General features: G+C 39.5%; 2 protein-coding genes across 28 annotated transcripts in view; one reads left to right on the top strand and one right to left on the bottom strand.

Moving 5' to 3' along the window:
• Nucleotides 1–686: 686 nt before the first annotated feature.
• On the bottom strand, nt 687–18,597 carry UBE2B (ubiquitin conjugating enzyme E2 B). 2 transcript variants are annotated; one of them, XM_077911703.1, is made up of 7 exons: nt 18,368–18,597; nt 17,132–17,200; nt 15,030–15,110; nt 13,083–13,108; nt 8,381–8,470; nt 3,593–3,681; nt 687–2,027 (listed from the first exon to the last, which is right to left on the bottom strand). In XM_077911703.1, the coding sequence occupies exons 2-7, from the start codon at nt 17,173–17,175 to the stop codon at nt 1,899–1,901; spliced, it is 459 nt and encodes a 152-aa protein (XP_077767829.1). In that variant the 5' UTR covers nt 17,176–17,200; nt 18,368–18,597; the 3' UTR covers nt 687–1,898. The 2 variants fall into 2 exon arrangements, with proteins under 2 accessions (XP_077767829.1, XP_077767828.1); XM_077911702.1 differs by lacking the exon at nt 18,368–18,597 and having other exon boundaries at nt 17,132–17,304.
• The window catches only part of CDKL3 (cyclin dependent kinase like 3), a 107,925-nt gene continuing 105,347 nt past the window's right edge, over nt 17,615–20,192 (top strand). For 12 of the 26 annotated variants that reach the window (XR_013387671.1, XR_013387669.1, XR_013387672.1 and 9 more), the window contains exon 1: nt 19,589–19,774. The gene's annotated coding sequence lies outside the window, so the exon portion shown is untranslated. The other 14 variants (XR_013387668.1, XR_013387667.1, XR_013387674.1 and 11 more) reach the window with 10 other exon arrangements.

The raw sequence follows: 20,192 nt of genomic DNA, 5'->3' as shown, positions 1-20,192 counted from the left end.
AAGCTGAAGAAAAAAATGGAGGAGTAATTGGGAGAGGAATATTCCTAAGAATTTTCTCCAGTGGGAATGTGAACTAGGTGGTTTTAGGTGTTGAATTTAGGACCTAGAGCTCAGAGACTTCCTGCAAAGTGAGATGTAACCCCCTTCTAAGTATCAATACTTGAAATATTTCAATTTTACATAGGGAAAGGAAAAGAGATTAGGATAAAAATAGATTTTGAAGCAGTACAAACAGCATTTAATAAAATAAGAGGGGAGACTCTTGTATACCTACTGTATATTAAGAGTCAGTCATTGGAGTAAATGTCTCCAGAAGCTACACTTTGTCTCAGAGCTGAATATGAAAGCATCACATTTACTATGACCAAAAAAGTAACTGTAAGCATCTTTTTTTTTTTTTTTTTTTGGCCATTAATTCCAGTGAATGGACTCTCATTTGTATGAAAAGCTTTCTAAGACCATACAATTACTCCCAAATTTGCCAAGTAATAACTTTTAAAGGGAAACATCAACATTTAGTCTTCCAGTGTCAAACTTGGCTTAATAAATAGAAGCTGTAGACACTGCCATCCTGCAGTCTTCCAACAGAGAAGCTGTTAGCTTACTAAACTAGTAAGAACAGGACAAGAAACTATTGGGGTTACTCAAATAGCTGTTTTTAACTACTAGAAAGACTACACAGGTGGTTCAACAGAATTTACTTGTATATTTTCCATTTTCTGTACTATTTGAAGGCATAGGATAGCTTTGTATAAGCTTTCTACAATACTGTGTTTTAAATTTATCCAGTAAACTAAGATGCAGTACAACTTTTATACAACTTAGGAGATTAAAAAAAAAAAAAATCTCCACAAGAGAAAGCAACTCAGCAGGCCCTGATATTAAAACATTTTTCCAGAATAAACATATGCAATTGCATTAAAAGGCAGTTTTCAAATATTTTAAGTTACACCAAGAATCCTTCCAAGTATCTGCCTTACTAAACCAATGCAACCAATTCTTACTCAGTGTTAATAGTGGGGCGTGAATTTTAATAAATGTTTACTGTTTTACTTTCTTCATTATCAAAAATCTTTTAAAGTGCTATCAAGCAGCAAAGTAAGTTGCATTAGCTCTCTATTCCCGTAGAGGTGCCAATTCCTCATGGCAGAGGTACAAACTGTGAAATTGCAAAAGGTACAGTTTAACAGTAAGTAGTGCATGAAGAAACAGTAACAAGTGGCCTAAATACAGAGTTGGACAGAATCAAACCAGTTATGTCTATAATTGCTCAAGTGAAATGGATATAGTTTCATTCAAACATTCAAAATAAAGTTTGAAAATTATAATTGGTGGTTAGAATCAAATTTGAAGAATTTCTTGATAAAATATAAATCTGTTCTTTTGAAATTGGAAATGAAACTACTATCAATTGATGGAGAGCTAGAGACTTATTAACCCCTCCTAAACAGATAAGGAAATAAGTGACAAAGTCTCTTGCACTGAAGTTATGTATTTTAACAGCTTTACATGTAATATTCATATATAAAAAACTTTAAGTGCTTTTCTCCAATTTAAAAATCTAAAGAATTCAAAAATAAGGCATTCAATATTTGAAAAAAGTACAGATTTACAAAATGTGTATTATTCTGTCATGAAAACTCCACACCAACATTATACACTTGGAAAAAAATACAAACAGGATATATTACAAATTTATGTAAGCAATAACTTAGTTCACACCATGCAATAAAAAGTACATTAATCAAGATACACAAGCTTTTGTAGGTTCTAAACTGAAGGACTTTTTTTTTCTGCAGAATCCTTAAAACCTGTGGCACTTAAAATTTGTTAGCCTTTCTACTGAGAGGTAAATTATACACAACAATGATGAAAAAAATTAACAGACCAGTTGTCTATTATGAATCATTCCAGCTTTGTTCAACAATGGCCGAAACTCTTTTCTCATATTCTCGTTTGTTTTCCTGATAAAGCTGTGCTGCCTGGCTATTGGCTGGACTGTTTGGATTCGGTTCATCCAGCAGAGACTGAAAGGAAAGAGAAAAGGGAAAAAAGGATTAGTTGAATTGCTCTTTACATTAACATGGGTCAGATATGGAGCATAAAGGTTGTATAAAAGAACAAATTACTCAGGAAAGAAATGGCAGATATTAGTATATCTTCTGTATTTTTAGGTCTTAAATACTTTCAGAAATGGCTTGATCAATTTAATAATTTCCTGCTGCTAAAGAACTGACGCTTCCAAAACACAGTACTCAACTGCAGACCTCTAATTTCAAGGAAATTGGAAAAGAATATATATATATATATTTAAGATTTATTTATTCATGAGAGACACAGAAAGAGAGAGAGAGAGAGAGAGAGAGAGAGAGAGAGGGGCAGAGGGAGAAGCAGGCTGCATGAAGAGAGCCCGACGTGCGACTCAATCCCGAGTATCCAGAATCACACCCTGGGCAGAAGGTGGTGCTAAACCGCTGAGCCACCCAGGATGCCCCAGAATATTCTTCTTTAACATACTTAAGCATTAGCCAGGAAATAAACAGCTTGATTTGGTTAATATACAATATTTGGAAATAGCACAGCAACTAACATTAGTTAGTTGTATAATATTAGTTATTGTATAATAATATACAATACTTGGAAATAGCACAGCAACTAACATTTTCCAAAGTTAAACTTTATTTTTATGGTTTACTTTGCAAATGTCTGATAGTAAGCTGGGTAGGGAATCTTGTTTCCTTTAATATAGAAAATATATACACCTAGCAGCAAGAGAATGAAATAGGGAAGTTCAAAATGTTTATAAAATGACTTGAATTAAAGCAGAAATACAACAGAAAAAGTTTTAAAAATATCACAAACCAAAATTTGACTTCTGCTCCTTTTACACCCACATAAACTAAAACATCCCTCACTTTACTTCTAAAACTGTCATTCAGGGTCAACTCTGAAATAATCTGCCAGACTGGTTTGGCAAATGGTTACACTATCTGTTTTTAAAAAAGGATTTCTTGGATGGGGTAACATACTTAATGCTTCTCTGCACTTGGCAGTTTCCTGAGGTCACTATGGTTTTTCTAAGCAATCATCTTTATTTCCAAGAAGAGTTTTCCTTCTCCACATCCTCTAGCTATCCTTGATGGTCATAAATAATACTTGACCTGTGAGAACACTTGATTTACACAAGGACCAGGAAAATGACTGTAGGTTTGATCCAATGTGATCACTAAGAGAAAGGCAGGCCAGGGATGTCTGGGTGGCTCAGTGGTTGAGCAATCCACCTTTGGCTCGGGGCATGATCCTGGGGTCATCGGGCTCCCTGTATGGAGCCTGCTTCTCCCTCTGCCTCTCTCTATTTCTCATGAATAAATAAAAACCTAAAAAAAAAAAGAGAGAGAAAGAGAGACAGAAAAGCAGACCAGCTGTCTGAAAATCATGGGATTATCTAAACTGTGATATTGGTTACATGGGTGCTAGGAAGCAAAGTTTGCTCATGTGGTCTTTAGACTGCTCCTAAAGAAGCTGACTCCTAAAGAAGCTGACTATCCCACAGAATTTTGAAAATTCATGATGCAACCTAACATACACTTACCTGAATTGATGTTAAGATAGAAGATACATCATATGTTGGACTCCATCGATTCTGAAGGATATCTAAACATATGCTACCATCAGCATACACTGTAAAGACAATACTAAAATTGGTTACATATTGACTTTATCATATTTAACAGTTAAAGAGAAATCTTTGCCACAAACAGAATGCTTGGCCCAGTCAGAAGTTTTGAACATTATTTACCAAACCCTCTTTTCTCACAGAAAAACCACTGTTATAACTAAGGTCTCTTATTTTGCATCTTTTTGTCAGGAGGCTTTGCTACAATTAAATTTTTTCAAATACCCATCTTCTATACAATCTTTTTAAATCCCCTATTTCTAAATTCCTTAAATAAAGCTCCGGAAAAAAAAATTATTTTTTAACATCATAATTACATTCCCAGAAATTACTTCTAAAACAAATAAGTGTGAACATACGAAGTTTTATTTATAGGAAGTTCACTGTAATACTGTTTATAAGAGTATAAAATTAGAAACTACCTTGTGGTTCATAAAGAAGTGACTGGCTAAATAATAGTACATTCATATCACATAACCAACAGCAATGTAGCCAAGAGAAATGATACATATCTACCTTCTGTTAACTAATGCAGAAAGACCTCCACAATGCATTACACCTAAGATTCCATTTTTAGAGGATGTCCTTTTTTTACAAAATATTTAAATATTTTCATTTGAACCACGTAACTATTTTGACATTTTGTGTAGTCACAAAACATCTGTAAGACTAAATGCCAGAATATAAGTACTGGCTCTCTGTAAATAAAAGGATTCTTGTATTTCAGGATTTGTTTTTACAATATGCATTCCTTTCATACTCAAAAAATAAACTAAAAATCAAGTGATTAATAGATTTTAAGTCTTTAATATTTGGAAGGTTCTCCTCCCTCTGAAACTGAATAAATTTTTTTACCTGCTTGTGGGACTCTGTCTATATGACAAATTTCCATAACTGCTGTGTTGACAAAGAATAAATGCATTTAAATGTTATACTTTCAAACTTTGGAAAGTTTCACGGAGCAAGCCAGATCCTCTACCTAAAGACACAACTAAGTAAGGCTTTTGGGGGGAAGAGGAGGCAAATTATATCTAAATACTGTCATTTCTTTTTTTTTTTTTTTTTTAAAGATTTTATTTATTTATTCATGATAGTCACAGAGAGAGAGAGAGAGGCAGAGACACAGGCAGAGGGAGAAGCAGGCTCCATGCACCGGGAGCCCGACGTGGGATTCGATCCCGAGTCTCCAGGATCGCGCCCTGGGCCAAAGGCAGGCGCGAAACCGGTGCGCCACTCAGGGATCCCTAAATACTGTCATTTCTCAGGGCTCTCTCAATCCTCTTCCTTCTTGCCCTCCTGTATATATACTTTCTGGGCATAGTTATTCACTCTCATGGCCTCAATCACCATTCATGTGCTAGCTACTTCCACTTACTAGTTTTTTGTTTTGTTTTTTAAAGATTTTATTTATTCATGACAGACACACGGGGGAGGGGGGCAGAGACACAGGTAGAGGGAGAAGCAGGCTCCATGCAGGGAGCCCGACGCGGGACCCGATCCCAGGACCCTAGGACCACGCCCTGGGCTGAAGGCAGCGCTAAACCGCTGAGACACCCGGGGCTGCCCGACTTACTAGTTTTAGAGCAGATTTAAAGCTCCACTTTAAAGCAGCCCAGTCAACTGCCTAGTATTTATCCCGCATGAACATCAAACTTGGCAAGCCTAAAGAACAATGATCACCCCTGTAAAATCCATAAAAGTACAAAATGATTTTAAAATTCTGAACTAGTAACTACTTCTAAGAAGTAATCCAAAAGCAAACAAGAAATAAACATCAACTGACAAATGAGTAAACAAAGTATAGTATATACCCATAAAACGAAATTTCAGCAATAAAAGGAAATGGAATAAATACAGTTACAACATGGATGAATCCTGAAAAACTATCCCAGCTGAAAGTAGTAGTCACAAAAGACTATATTTATTTATTTATTTATTTATTTTTTAAAGATTTATTTATTTATTCATGATAGACATAGAGAGAGAGAAAGAGGCAGAGACACAGGAGGAGGGAGAAGCAGGCTCCATGCACCGGGAGCCTGACGTGGGATTCGATCCCGGGTCTCCAGGATCGCGCCCTGGGCCAAAGGCAGGCGCCAAACCGCTGCGCCACCCAGGGATCCCTGACAAAAGACTATATTTATTATAAGATTTCATTTTAATGAAATGTCCATAACTGGCAATCTTTTTTTTTTCTTTTTTTTTTTTAAGATTTTATTTCAAATAGAGAGAGAGAACATGGGCAGGAGGAAGGGCAGAGGGAGAGGGAGAAGTAGGCTTGCCACTGAGTGTGGGAGGCCAATCCAGGCTCTATCCTAGGACACTGAGATCATGACCTGAGCGAGGGCAGATGCTTAATCAACTAAGCCACCCAAGCACCCCCCCTAACAGGCAAATCTATAAAGAAACTACAACTGCCTAGGGCTAGGGTGCTGGGAGAAAAGGGAGTGAGTGCCAACTGTCATGGGATTTTTTTTGGAGATGAAAATGTTCTAAAATTGATAGGGTGATGGTTGCACAACTCCGTGTACCAAAACTCCCTGAGTTGTAAAATTTAAATGAATGAACAGCATGATACGTGAATTATATTTCAAGTAAAGATGTTTAAAAGGTAGACCAGAAAGTTAATAAAACTACTGATAAAAGACAAAAGAGAAACCATTGTTATAATACATTGTTAAATTGTATATAATACAATGTATATATAATACATTGTTATAAACCATTGTTAATACAAAAGGATGAAAAATAATCTAATACATTGTTTCCCTAAGGATGAAAATACTACACCTATACACAGATCCCCTCTGCACATTCTACAGTCTTTCCCACCTTGATTTACAAAACCTTACTATATTGTGGGTCAATTCAATAACAAGTCTAAGTCAGACAAAACTAAAGTGGAATAAATGTAAACTGACTCCTTCTAAAACTAAGTTAACTGATGGAGAAGTCCATATTTAAATGAGCAAAGGCTACGAAATGGAAAGCTTAAATATTTTGGAAAATAACTTTTCTAATTTGTAATCCAGAAATATACATGCATTAGAAGTGAACAAGAAGTTACGGAAGAGCATATCAATTACACAGAGTCACTCAGCATTTATAGTAAATAGGAATAAAAAAAATTTCTCCAAATGAAAATAGAAACGAGAGAAAAAAATGGAAAACTATATTTTAAAAAGCCTTAAAAACATATGAACTTAAAAAAAAAAAGATTTTATTTATTTATTCATGAAAGACAGAGAGAGAGACAGGAAGAGACACAGGCAGAGGGAGAAACAGGTTCTCTGCAAGAGCCCGATTTGGGACTCAATCCTGGGACTCCAGGATCACACCCTGAGCCAAAGGCAGATGCTCAACCGCTGAACCACCCAGGCGTCTCAATGTATGAATTTTTTTACCCAATAATACCACTTCTAAAAATTTATTCTGTAATACTCTCACAGGTATTTGGGAAAATTTTTCAAGAATGTTCAAAGTGCTGTTTAAAATTACAAACAGGGGCATCTGGGGGATTCAGTGGTTGAGCCTTTGGCTCAGGTCGTGATCCCAGGGTCCTGGGATCGAGTCCCTTATCAGGCTCCCTACAGGGAGCCTGCTCTTCCTTCTGCCTATGTCTCTGCCTCTCTCTCTCTCTGTGTGTCTCTCATAAATGAATAAATAAAATCTTTAAATAAAATTACAAAAAACTTGGGGTACCTGGGTGGCTCAGTTGGTTAAGCAACTGACTCTTGATTTTGGCTCAGGTCTTGATCTCAGGGTCATGAGACAGAGCCCCAAGGCAGGCTCTGCTGAGTGTGGAGCCTACTTAAGATTCTTTCTCCCTCTCCCAACTCACGCTCGCAGTCTCTCAAAATAAAATTTAAAAGTCTTACAAAAAAAAAAACAACCTGAAAATCACCAACTGGACATACATTAATTATGATAATCGCAGAGAACATTTTGCAGCCATTAAGAATGATGCAAAAGAAAAAAATGATGCAAAGGATATTTAACAAGGAAAGATGTTCAATATATTAAAATAAGTCATTTTACATACATGACCTCAATTTTGTATAAGCATTAATTTGTGTTTTTTAAAAAATATTTATCTGAGAGAGAGAGACAGAAATAGTGAAAGAGCACAAGTTGGGAGGAGAGGAGGGAGAAGCTGACTCTCCGCTGAGCAGGGAGCCTGATGTGGAGCTCAATCCCAGCAACCTGGGATCATGACCCAAGCTGAAAGCAGATGCTTAACTGACTGAGCCACCCAGGCACCCTTTTTTGTGTTTTTTAAAAGCTAAATTTTAAGTGACAAGTTCTTTTTGGTATCCTTCACATTTCTACACATGGATAGTATTTTAAAATCAAAAGTATAGGAGCATCTGAGCTCAGGTCATGATCCCAGGGTCTTGGGATTGAGTCTTGCTTCCGGCTTCCTACAAGGGAGCCTGCTTCTCCCTCTGCCTATGTTGTCTCTGCTCCTCTCTGTGGGTCTCTCGTAAATAAATATATAAAATCTTAAAATAAAAAGTATTAAAACCTTACCTGAAATTTGGAACCTTCTAAAGATTCTAGGGTACAAAAATGTAGCTAATACTGACATGGAAGCAATATCTAGAAGTGGCCCCTAGCAGTGAGAAGTATGGGTCAACTCTTAAAAGGAAGGAAAAAACTACCCCCACCCCCATCATTTGTGAAGTTTAATAAAATGTTACTTACCATTTGGATGAAACATTTTGGATAAAAACCTAACAGTTGGTGGTTTATTTGGATACTCTTCAGAAAATTCTATTACTAGTTTAAAAGTACCTAGATAGAAAACAAACCAAAATAATTATGGTAAAGACAAGCATTAATTTTTAATCTCTTCATCAATGAATTCCCAACCCATACTAATTTTTGCACAACCATACAAAAATTAATGTCACTTCTGCCTTAGCACATAAAACATACTAAATATACTTTGATTTACGTTAGACTGGTAACATGCAGCATTGGCAAGCACTTGGAAACACACTTTGATGTGCTATTGGTGGGAATGTGAAACTGCCATACTTTTGGAAAGCAATTTGGCCCTAGCTACTGAAATTTAAAATGCACATTTGGGGAACTACAGCTAGTTTATTATAGCTTAGAAGAGGGTATGTAAAAGATTTCAAGAGGGGTTAACGACCACATGACAAAGGACTTAGATTGGAGGCATGGACATTAATCGAAAAGGTCTCTTCTGTCCACACATGAATCCTTGCACTTAAATATGCCAAAAACCAGTAAGTATTAGTGTAACTGCCTATAGACCAATGTGGTACATTCTGCAAAGCAGTATTTTATGGTCAGTACAGACACAGGCTTTTAAAAAAATTACACATTTCTAACAAAGTCAATCTGTTCACAAGGTACAAAGTAGAACTCTCAACTCCAAATCTGTTTTGCAGAAATGACCATTATTACTGGTTTGGTAGGTCTTTTAGACTTCTATTTATTCATTATCCAGAGTTCTTTTATTTTGAAGAAATCCACCTGAAGGTTGGAGAGGTATTTTAACTACAGCCCCTTAAACATACTTGGTAAATTGAGACTTTTTCCTAATGAACTCAATAAAAGACATTCCAGATGTCCCTACAAGGTTCTTCCCTTATTTCATCAATGTAGTTTTAGAAAAACTAAACAATCTTCTCTATTTTATCTGATATTTTATCTTTGCATATTTGGTATACAACCGCTACCTTTTAAATCTTTTAAAATTATTATTACTGTTATTTTTAAAGATTTTTATTTACTTATTCATGAAAGACACAGAGCGAGAGGCAGAGACACAGTGAGAGGGAGAAGCAGGCTTCCATGCAGGAAGCCCGATTTGGGACCTGATCCTGGGACCGCAGGATCATGCCCTGAACCAAAGGCAGATGCTCAACTGCTGAGCCACCCAGGTGTCCCAACCTCTACCTTTTTACATTTTTTTTGCCCTTTGGAAATTTGGGATGAGGGAAGCTAAAGATACAAGCAAAATCTGTTGTCTATTTTATATTCCAAATATATCAGACTATTATGAAACATACAGTTAAATAGTGAAGACAGCCTTGTATCTAACTTGAATTTTGAAGGTTTGAATTTTAATTAATTAAAAAAATGTAATTTTAAGAATTTCAGCCTACAAAATATGGAACAGCCATTTTCAAGTTTTTTTCCTTCCACTTTATGGAGTCTCAGGACCCCCTTATACTCCTATTCCCAACCAACACCAAGCTTCCAATGGGAAGTCAACTGAATGTGAAGCTGGAAAGAGATACATGGGACAGCATACCATTTTATGTATTTCCACCAAAGATGAAAAATCATTTCACTTTTAAATATTGGCTCTTTAATAAATAGCCTGCAGAAATTCCCCCAATTTTTAACAATCTGTTCTCATGAACTCGTACAAACTGCCTCCAGTGCTATTGGATGTAACTATTAGTATTTCCTGTATTAGACAGTATTTAACTTATGAATTTCCTTAAAAAGTAATTTCTATTTTCAATGTGAGGCTGTAACTCATGACCCCGAGATCAAGAATCACATGCTCTACCAACTGATCCAATCACGCACCCCTAACTCAGAAAATTTTTTAAAATTCACTAATTACTGTAAACTCACTACAAAATAACCTGAGTAACATTTAATGAGAAGTAATATATTTCCCCACAAAGTTAGTAAAAAGCTTAGCACTGTTTTACATTTTTTGCAAATCTTAAATGATTGACTTAATACAAGACAGCTGGATTCTCTCAGCTGCCTCTGCATTCGATTTGTTGCAATATGTTGTTTTGGGATGAGATATAGAAGAAAATAAGGCCTCACAAAAATACACAAATGAAAAAATATTTTCATAGTTTTCTCAGATAACTGTAGATACTCTTTTTTGGTTACTATACTAAGGAAGTGGTAAGCTTTTAAAGGTTAGCTGCAATGTAGACTGAAATAATATAAACTTTTTGCATCAGTTAAACTAAAATCTGTTACTCATTGCATAAATGTTTTATCCATCCATAATCTTCTAACATGATACATTGGTCATTCAGAAAATATTGGTTCAATGAATTATACAAATCTTGTAAATGTTGCCACATTTCATTTCACACTATCCATAAACATATAACAACTAGGTAATACTGCCTACTGATGTTTATCAGAGAAGTCTTGAAGTACTGGGAAACCATTATTTTATCAGCAGCAACAATACTGTCAGTTACTTTCCTTGATCTAACAGCTCATTTCAGTCACTTATGAGTCTAAACAGTTGAGTCTAAATTATCAATTTGTCTCTCATTCAAGTAAAAATGTTCCATGAAAAAAAGTGTAAGTTGCAACTCAAAACAATTGCAAAAGTGCTTTGCCTCCAGAAAATCATAAGAGAAGTGTTTTATGTGTATTTCCCACTTAATCACACAGAATATTTTAAAAATGCATACTCAAAAGTCAATAATTAATAATATCTACTTTTTTCATCAAGACGAATTTCCTTTGCTATCAAGACATTTTTAAGCGAAAATGACAGTTTTTTAAAAATGCAAAGAATATGGGGCACTAGGCTGGCTCAGTCAGGCTCTTGATCTAGGGGTGTGGGTTCAAGCCTCACATGTTGGGTGTAGAGATGACTTAAAAACAAAACAAAACAAAACCAGGGACGCCTGGGTGGCTCAGCGGTTGAGCATCTGCCTTTGGCTCAGGGTGTGATCCTGGATTCCTGGGATGGAGTCCCACATCAGGCTCCTTGCATGGAGCTTGTTTCTTCTCCCTCTGCCTGTGTCTCTGCCTCTCTTTCGGTGTCTCTCATGAATAAATAAAATCTTAAAAAACCAAAACTGAAACCAACAAATAAAATGCAAAGAATAGGGGTGCCTAGGTGGCTCAGGTCATGATCTCAGGGTCCTGGGATTGAGCCCAATGGGCTCCCTGCTCAGTGGGAAGCCTGCTTCTCCCTCTACCTCTGCTCCTCCCACTATTTATGCCCTTTCTCTAATACATAAAATCTTAAAAAAAAAAAAAAAAAAAAAAAAAAAGCAAAGAATACAATGACTATTAGTACAGTTTAGAGACAGTCTTAATTTGTACCAAGATGCTAAACTGCATAGGTCCAAGTTTAGCCACTAATGTTTTTGTACCATCACTGCAAACGCTGATAGAGCAAAAAAAGACAAATGTCTTAAATTATAAAGACAGTTTTAATTTTTTTTTTAATTTTTATTTATTTATGATAGTTACAGAGAGAGAGAGAGAGGCAGAGACACAGGCAGAGGGAGAAGCAGGCTCCATGCGCCGGGAGCCCGATGTGGGATTCGATCCCGGGTCTCCAGGATCGCGCCCTGGGCCAAAGGCAGGCGCCAAACTGCTGCGCCACCCAGGGATCCCAAGACAGTTTTAATTATAAGGAACCCAAGAAAGTCTCAGGGACTTGAAGGGGGTTTATGGACCACCTGAGAACCCCTGGTACAGTGCAAAAAGCTGAAGTCCTTAGAGCTACTTCTCTTCAATTCCTTATCCCCACTTAGAAGAAACCACTGATAATGGTGTGGTTTATAACCCTTTAATACCCACACACTTGGATGTATGTGTTTAGTAAAAATATACGTTTTTCTAAAACTTTGTCTCGAGACATATGTCCAGATTTGCCTTATTATTCTTCAACAAGTACATAATATTCCATAATATAGATACCTCATAATTTGCTTAACCATTTTCCCCTATTAAGCATTCAGGTTATCTCCTTAAAAAATAGTATCTTTGTTCAAATATTTTCAATGGGTTAATTCTGGAGACATTTTGATAATTAAAACAAATCTGTTCAATAATTTTTAAAAATCTATGCTGTAATTAGAGAAAATCTAAGAACCCGATTACAATCAATTTGAAAAGTGCAATTATAAATACGTATCAGGACCAGTTTCCCATTTTCCTGGCTTTTGGTGGAAATACTAAATTTAAGAAGTAAAAAGATTATACACAGAATGCTACTTATGGGTGTCAAAAGCCAACTGTATGTGAAGCTACTGGCAGGTCTTTCTTACTTTCTTTTAAGATTTCAGTTATTTTATTTTTAAGTAATCTCTGCACCAAATGTGAGGCTCGACCTTACAACCCTGAGACAGAATCACGTGCTCTGAATGAGCCAGCCAGATGCCTCAGCTATGAAAGTTTAAGAACAATTTCAGCTTGACACTTTATCAACATAGATAACAATGTTAAAAAAGCACCATTATCCACCATTAACCTACTATCTAGGCCTACAGTTCTACAGCCAAATACCAAAGTAACACAAAGAACTGGCAATGGAGGTGGTCAAGCTGATACAGAAAATAGTTTTAAGTATGTTGGTGTTAACAATTATTTACTTAAACGCAGCGTCCTAGTATTACAGAAAACATAATTGAGAATGACTTACCATCTTCAAAGGGTGTCCCTTCTGGTCTGAAAACAAGAAGATTTCTGATTAAAAGATGTTTCATTCTGCCTTTTCCTGATTTTTTTTTTTTTTTTTTTAAGTAGGGTCCAGGCCCAATGCAGAACCCAACACAGTGCCTAACTCCAGAGATCTAAAACCTGAGGTGAGGGATCCCTGGGTGGCGCAGCTGTTTAGCGTCTGCCCTTGGCCCAGGGCGCGATCCTGGAGGCCCGGGACTGAATCCCACGTCGGGCTCCCGGTGCATGGAGCCTGCTTCTCCCTCTGCCTATGTCTCTGCCCCCCCCCGTGTGTGTGTGTGTGTGTGTGTGTGTGTGTGTGACTATCATAAATAAATAAAAATTAAAAAAAAAAACTTTTAAAACCTGAGGTGAGATGATGAATCAGTTGCCCATACAAGCCACCCAGGCACCCCTCTTTTTCTTGATTTTTAAGAGTCAAAAGGATAAACACACAGAGAAAGAGGGGGCTTATTCTAATGATTTGTGGAGTTTTAAAGATACTGATAGTTTAGTACCATCTTAGCTCTAGATTTTTATAGAGATAGGCATAAAGGATAGCTATTCTAGGTTTTCATTTTAGGGGGGATTTACAAAGACAAGCCTCATAGTTTTAGCACCAATTCAGTTCATAAATACCAACCAGTCACTTTATAAATGTATATTCTTAAGAGAAAAAATCATATTTTCAATTCACATCAATAAGATGGAAATGCCCCTGCAAGATAATTATATAACACCAAACCAAGCATCCTGCTTCCCAACAAAGCAACACCTCTTGTTCAAAACAGCTAGAGAACTGATGTAACCAAGAAAGCCACTTTCTTTTGCTCAAACCTTTTCCCTGCCTCCATACCCCAATTTCATCTTTCCTAAGCAGCACCATCAAGCGTTATTTCTCCTTGCAAGGCACATTCAGGACCTCAAAGCATGTTAGCCTGAATTTAATGTAATCTATTTTTAAAAAGATTTTATTATTCATTCACGAGAGAGAGAGAGAGAGAGAGAGAGAGGCAGAGACATAGGCAGAGGGGAGAAGCAGGCTCCATTGGCAGGGGTGGGGTGGTGGTGGTGGTGGTGGTTCCTGCTTGATGCAGGACTCCATTCTAGGACTCTAAGACCTGAGCCAAAGGCAGATGCTCAACCGCTGAGCCACCCAGGTACCCCAAATATAATCTCTTTAGAAGAATAAACTACACTCATTTTTCCACTAGTATTTAATATAGTTTCATAACTAATTCAATGGCTACTCAGAATTGTTTATGAAGGTGTACCTTTAAGGTTTTAGTACAAACCCCTGGTTTTAAAAAGTGTGAAAGAAAAAGAGATCAAGTCCAGAAAAATAAAAGACATAAGGAAATTTTAAATTAAGAGGCATATATATACAGGGCACCCATATAGCTCAGTGGTTGATTTGGGCTCAGGTCATGATCTCAGGGTTGTGACATGGAGCCCTGCGTTGGGCTTGGCACGTGGTGTGGAGTCTGCTTGAGATTTTCTCTCTCTCTCCCCCCTCTACTCCTGCCTCTATTAAAAAAAAAAAAAAAAGTGTTATATATATAACATGTGATACATTTCTCATGAATTCTTGCCACACTGGAAGCTCTGGGTATTTTTTAGTTCTTAGTCTTTTTACAGTTCCAAAAGAATGCAAGCATAAACATTTGCTTGGTACAATTTATTCTGTACAATAATTTACCTTTTCTTGTTTAATTTTTATCAGATAAAACCCAAAGTGATTGTAAAATCATAAATAATACAACACAAATTTTAGTTAACTGCAGAAATACTTAACAGAATTTCTTTTCTAATTTACTTTGCAGTTTCTGTAAGAGCCCTCAATTCCACCTCAGCCTCTTTGCCTACTTGCTACATTCACTTTTCTTAAAAGAATTACTATACCTATCATTTTTTATATCTTTCCACTCACCCAAATATAACTGCATTCCACTGCATAATGTTGTTTTCAGATGGTGCGCCACTGACACCCACAGGTGGGTCCTCTTGCAATCTAGAAATCCAGAGTAGTAATTTTCAAAGTTGAACATTAAGGTTGCTATGAAGGCCAAAGAGAACCCTTATGGACTATTCTACCTACTTTAACACCATTTCCTTGTTCTTGTGCTTAGAGGGAAAATAATATGACTTTAAAAAAAAGAAATCAACCACATATATACTTCTTAAACACCTCTCCAAATTGACTAAAATTCCAAAGGCCTTTGGACTCATCCTTTTTTGAATATCAAGCTTAAGATGTACCTTTGAGAAGTGATACACACAGAATGCCATCAACAACAAAAATTAAAGGCCCCAAGTCCGATTTTCACAGACCACCTTTTTTGGTGCTCTAAAGATGCAAAGACGGTCTGATTCCAAACCACAGCTACCTGTGCAACATGACCACCCCCGCCCCCCACCAAAACCAAAAAAAGGATCCTCAAGGCAAACACTAAATGACTGAAAACACTTATATTCAATTTAATTAGGAAACTAGTTTTAGGAGAGTAGCCTTCTCCTATTTGCTTCAATTAGCAGTAGCTTTTAAAGTAATCAAGCTTCAGTTAGGTTTTTTTCATCAGTCGCTATTTTAAAGATCTGCGCTACAGCTAAATCTACCTCTTTTATCAAGAGACTCGATACAAAGCTACCTTCCAACACTTGTCATAATCAAATTTTTGTAACCTGAAGCCCCTTGGAAAACTACCAAAGGTGCCATGTGTTCAATTCAGAATTAACAGAGAAAGGCAGTAATAAACCAGAGTAACAATGGACACGAACTGCAAGTTTTATTATTTGGATTTCACTCTTCGGAGCTAACGTGAAATTTGATTTTAAGCTTCAGAAGACAAACTTTTAAAACAAATATAGCATTTTATATACATATATCAATATGTAGTGATTGTCACATAAGATACTTTGAAATTAGTCTACATAAAAATAGTTCTCTCCAGTCAACCTCAAACACATCAAGCCTCGATGACCAGAAGCCTTAATGGATTTATGCTGCTTCTAGCCCACTGAAGGTACATTAGGAATATATTCAATGATAAACTGCCCAAAGCCTAAAACAATGGCTTCCAAATGCCTCACCTATGGCTTTATAATGGCGAAGTTAAAAGGTTGCTTCCTGGACAGCTAACCCAAGTTTCTATGAGCAGGTCTCCCCAAGAAAACAACAAAACCCCCACAAAACGTGCAGTGGATCGTAATGGTAAGTTTTCTTATTTTTATCGGCCTCCGTACTTCCAAGTATCCAAAGGTAAACTGAAAAAAAGGTCACTTCCTCCTTACTAACCCCAACACCTCCTAACAAAACCCTATTTTACAAAAGGAGGCCGAGCGAGTATCAGGTTAGCGCCAGTCTCAAGGAAGGCATTTTTCCAGACTTTGGAGGCTATAGATAGGGCTTTAGACACCAGGCCACAGAGCTGAGTTCCAGAAGGCCCTGGCAGCCCAGCCCGGGCTCCCAGCCCGAGTCCCAGCTCTCTAAGCCAGTTCTCAAGGTCCTTTCGGGCGGCGAGGGAGAGTCGGGTTTCCGAGGATGGGTTAATAACCCCCGGACCTCGCGCTGCAGACCCCACCCTCGCTGCAGAGAGAATAGGGGGGGGGGGCGCTTTTCATCCCAACCCTGCCCCTCAGCTAAGACCGCAGGGCCATCCAGCAAAACTGGTGCAGCAAGCAGGGAATATGATTCTGCAAGGGTCTGCTTTGGGGGGACAGAGGAAGGGGAAATGAAGCTTGAGCTCTAGGACTAGACGTCGGGGGGCTGACCCAAGTGGGCAGCGGGGAACCCTAGGACAAACCATAGCCATCTTTTTACTTTTGGGGGAGGGGTAGCGAAATTTCTTACGTCGGCAGAGTGAGCAAGGATGAAGGAGTGCGAACCGGGACTGGGGCTGGGCTTCCTTCGGGACCCCTGGGCCCAGAGGAGGCCCTCTTAGGGTTAGGAGAGGAAGGTGTCCCGGATCCCCGCCCTGCAGCCCCATAGCTGTGGGGAGGAGCCGTCATCCAGGCGGAGGTGAGCGCCCTTACCGCTTGAAATCCCGCATGAGCCTCCTCCGGGCCGGAGTCGACATGCTCCCCAGCTGCCCCGCGGTCAGTCTGAAAGAAAAGAGTCCCGCGCAGCCCCCCCACCCCCCGGCGCGGCGGCCGAATCACTGTGGGTCACCGCCGCCGCCGAGGCTGCACAAACAACCCTGCAATGACGTCTCCCTCCGCCGCCTCCAGATCCCTCCGCCCTCCGCCAGTACCACGGGGGGAGGGGGTTGGAGGAGAAGGGTACGGGGCGTCTAGACCCGTTTTGGGAGCTCTGCGGCAGGGCTCTACCAATTTTGGCTTCCTAATATAATAGATAAATTAGTCCTCTCTGTTCTCTGATTGGAGGTTGTGGATTAAGAGACCCCGAAACCGAAACACCATCCTATGCCTCCCCCTTTTAGTAGTTTAAGCTCGACCGGGTGGGGACAGAGAGCCGCATCCGGGGCCAGAGATTTCAGGGAAAGGAGGTGGGATGACGTAAGGTCACGTGACCGCCGGCGGCGTTGTCAACAATCCACCCCTGAGGGGGAGGGGACGAAGTATCTAGAACCACGTGTCCCTATGACGAGGTTGGAACGGATCACGTGAAAGTGTCGTCTGAATCTGAGTCTCAGGTCTATGGAGCGGGTAGTTAAGTTTATGGGGTTGAGGGCGGGTATGGGTCTTTAGTAAGTTTTCCCTCCAGTTTCATGAAAAGGGTCTGCGGTCGTGGCGGAAGCAAAAGCTTGTTTTGCTTAAGTTTTAAAAACAGCTAAAAGTAATACGGACTTAAAATCTTTTCTGGTTGATTCAGTGGCTTATCAAATCTGGTACCTGGGGCAGAGTGAGGGAACCTCTGTTTTTCATAATTAGCCCAGCATTGAAATGTTGAGGCCCACACCAACTAAAATTCCCCGAAATGCTTCCATGAGGCCACCAAAGAGCCTGTATGTGCATCACAATGGGGTTTGCAGGGTTGGAAATTCCGAAGACAAAAAAAAAAAATGGTATAGAGATTGTCTTAAGGTTTGTTGACTATCTCTATGGAATTACAGAATTTTATTTTAACATAAGCCTCCTCTCATTTGAGGATTGGTGTCAAAATGTGTCAAAGTCCATGACTGGCTAAGATAGGGTACATGGAGATGAGATCGCAAAGCATTTAGAAGGGTGGCTGGTTGTCAAGAAAGCCTAAAAACTTGGATGTGGGGAAGAGATTTTGCAGACGTGGGTGGGAGTTATATAGCTAACCTGGATAACTCATTTCAGGTTTCCTACACCAGCAAGTAAGGTGCAGATGGGTCTGAGATGTCCACCAGGTTGCTCAGAGGTGTTGAGTTCCCTCCTTCCATTGCCTTTGATTCCTGGCCTCAGGGCTTTGCTGGTCTGGAGGACTCTGAACACCTTATATCCTTCTGGGTAATTCTTCAGCCCGAGGCATAGTGGGAGCGTTGCACCAAGTTGCCCATAGTTTCCTGGAAACTGAAAGCGTTAATTTCCCTCACTTTCTTGCTGTCTCCTTTTCTCAAAACCCTGAATTCTATCTTTTGCTTTTATAACTTCATTGGTGATCAAGTAAGCCAAACCTAACTCTTGATAGGTTCTGCGATGCATCCACAAATGAAATTCTGAAAGTTAAAAGCTGAATATTCTCATCTTTTGCCTCCCACAGTAGCGATCCTAATTCTCACCATAGCTAAGGATGAAGATATACGGGTCAGTATGTATGCAGTAAAATGCCAAAGAAAATCTTCAAAAAATATCCCTACTGGATCATTAGGTAGCAATGTGTAATTGTTCTGGAATCTCACAGTGTATGGAGGCTGTCAGGCCAGCAGAACCCCATGTCTAGTTTTTAAGCAATTAGATAATGTTTATCCCCCTTTTGCTGTGTCCTTTTATGTCGATTTGTTTTCTCAAGGAGGGCGTTTCTAAAAAGGAGTACTACGAGTTCGAAAAAATTTCTAAGCATATAGCAAGTGTTCAAGAAACATTAAGAACCGTCTTAACCCCGTCTTAAGGATGAATGCCGACCCCTGTGGTCGAACTCAGGTCTATGGAATATTAATATAAATAGGTAACTTAGACGACCGTAATTACACAAGACTTCCTTGGAAGACTTGTTTTACAATGTGTCTCTATTTCACGACTCAAGCCATCCTTTTAGGACCCAGCACCTGCGGCATGTTGTTCTTTGGCCTGGGAGCAAGCCTCCACCCTTCTCTAGGAGACAGACTCTCGGGGCAGTAAAATGTGGATCCTCCCCTCACCTCTGCTCAAAACTCAAAACCAACCTTGTGAGTTGGTCTCAACCCATATAATCCCCACCCCGACCCCCAGAAAGCTTTCCCTGAGCCTAAGCCCACCGGCAACTCATTTTCAACCCTTTATGATTTTCTCTTCCGGGTCGGGCCGGGCCGGGCCGGGCGGATGTTCCTGTCTTGCGCAGTAGGTCCCGAGCGCGGGGGTCTGCGGCGCCGTTGCCATGGTAGCGGGCTGCCGGAAGCTAGCCGCGCTCGCCAGCTCGGAAGCCTCGGTGTCCGGTTGTTCCGCCGGGTCTGCGCGGAGCCAGGCCGGCGGGGCTACAGAATGGGCTGAGAAGTCGGCGGCTTGACCGGACGAGGTCGACTGCGGGGGAAGGGGCGCAGCGCAACACTGGTCCGGGACCATAAGACGTCGGGTTTGAGGAGCCGGTGGGGCTGAGGTTTTCTTGGGTCCGGGGGCCAGAGCTGTAGGTGACTTCCGCCTTTCGGAAACCGCGCTTTTGACGGGGGTATGGCAGGAGGTGTGCGGACCACGCTCCTGATGGACAGGTGGCACGTAGTGAGGGGCTCTGAAGCCTTGGTGTGGACGGGGATGCCTGAGGCAACAGGAAGCCCCCTCGTGGCTGTGAGGTGTGCAGCCCCACACAGACACCCTCCTGCCTCGTGGGCGGAGTTCCCCAAGACGAGCAACCGTCTGTGGAAAAAGAACAGTTTTCGCGTTCACAAATGTCAAAATACGGGTTTATTGTGGAGATGCATTGGCCAGCTTGTACGCATGAACGTACAAATGTCTAACTTTTTTTTTTTCCCTT

This window comes from Canis aureus, chromosome 10 (assembly GCF_053574225.1).
Source record: "Canis aureus isolate CA01 chromosome 10, VMU_Caureus_v.1.0, whole genome shotgun sequence".
NCBI lineage: Eukaryota > Metazoa > Chordata > Mammalia > Carnivora > Canidae > Canis > Canis aureus.
Note: the sequence above shows the minus strand (reverse complement) of the source record. Positions and strands in the feature narration are given on the sequence as shown.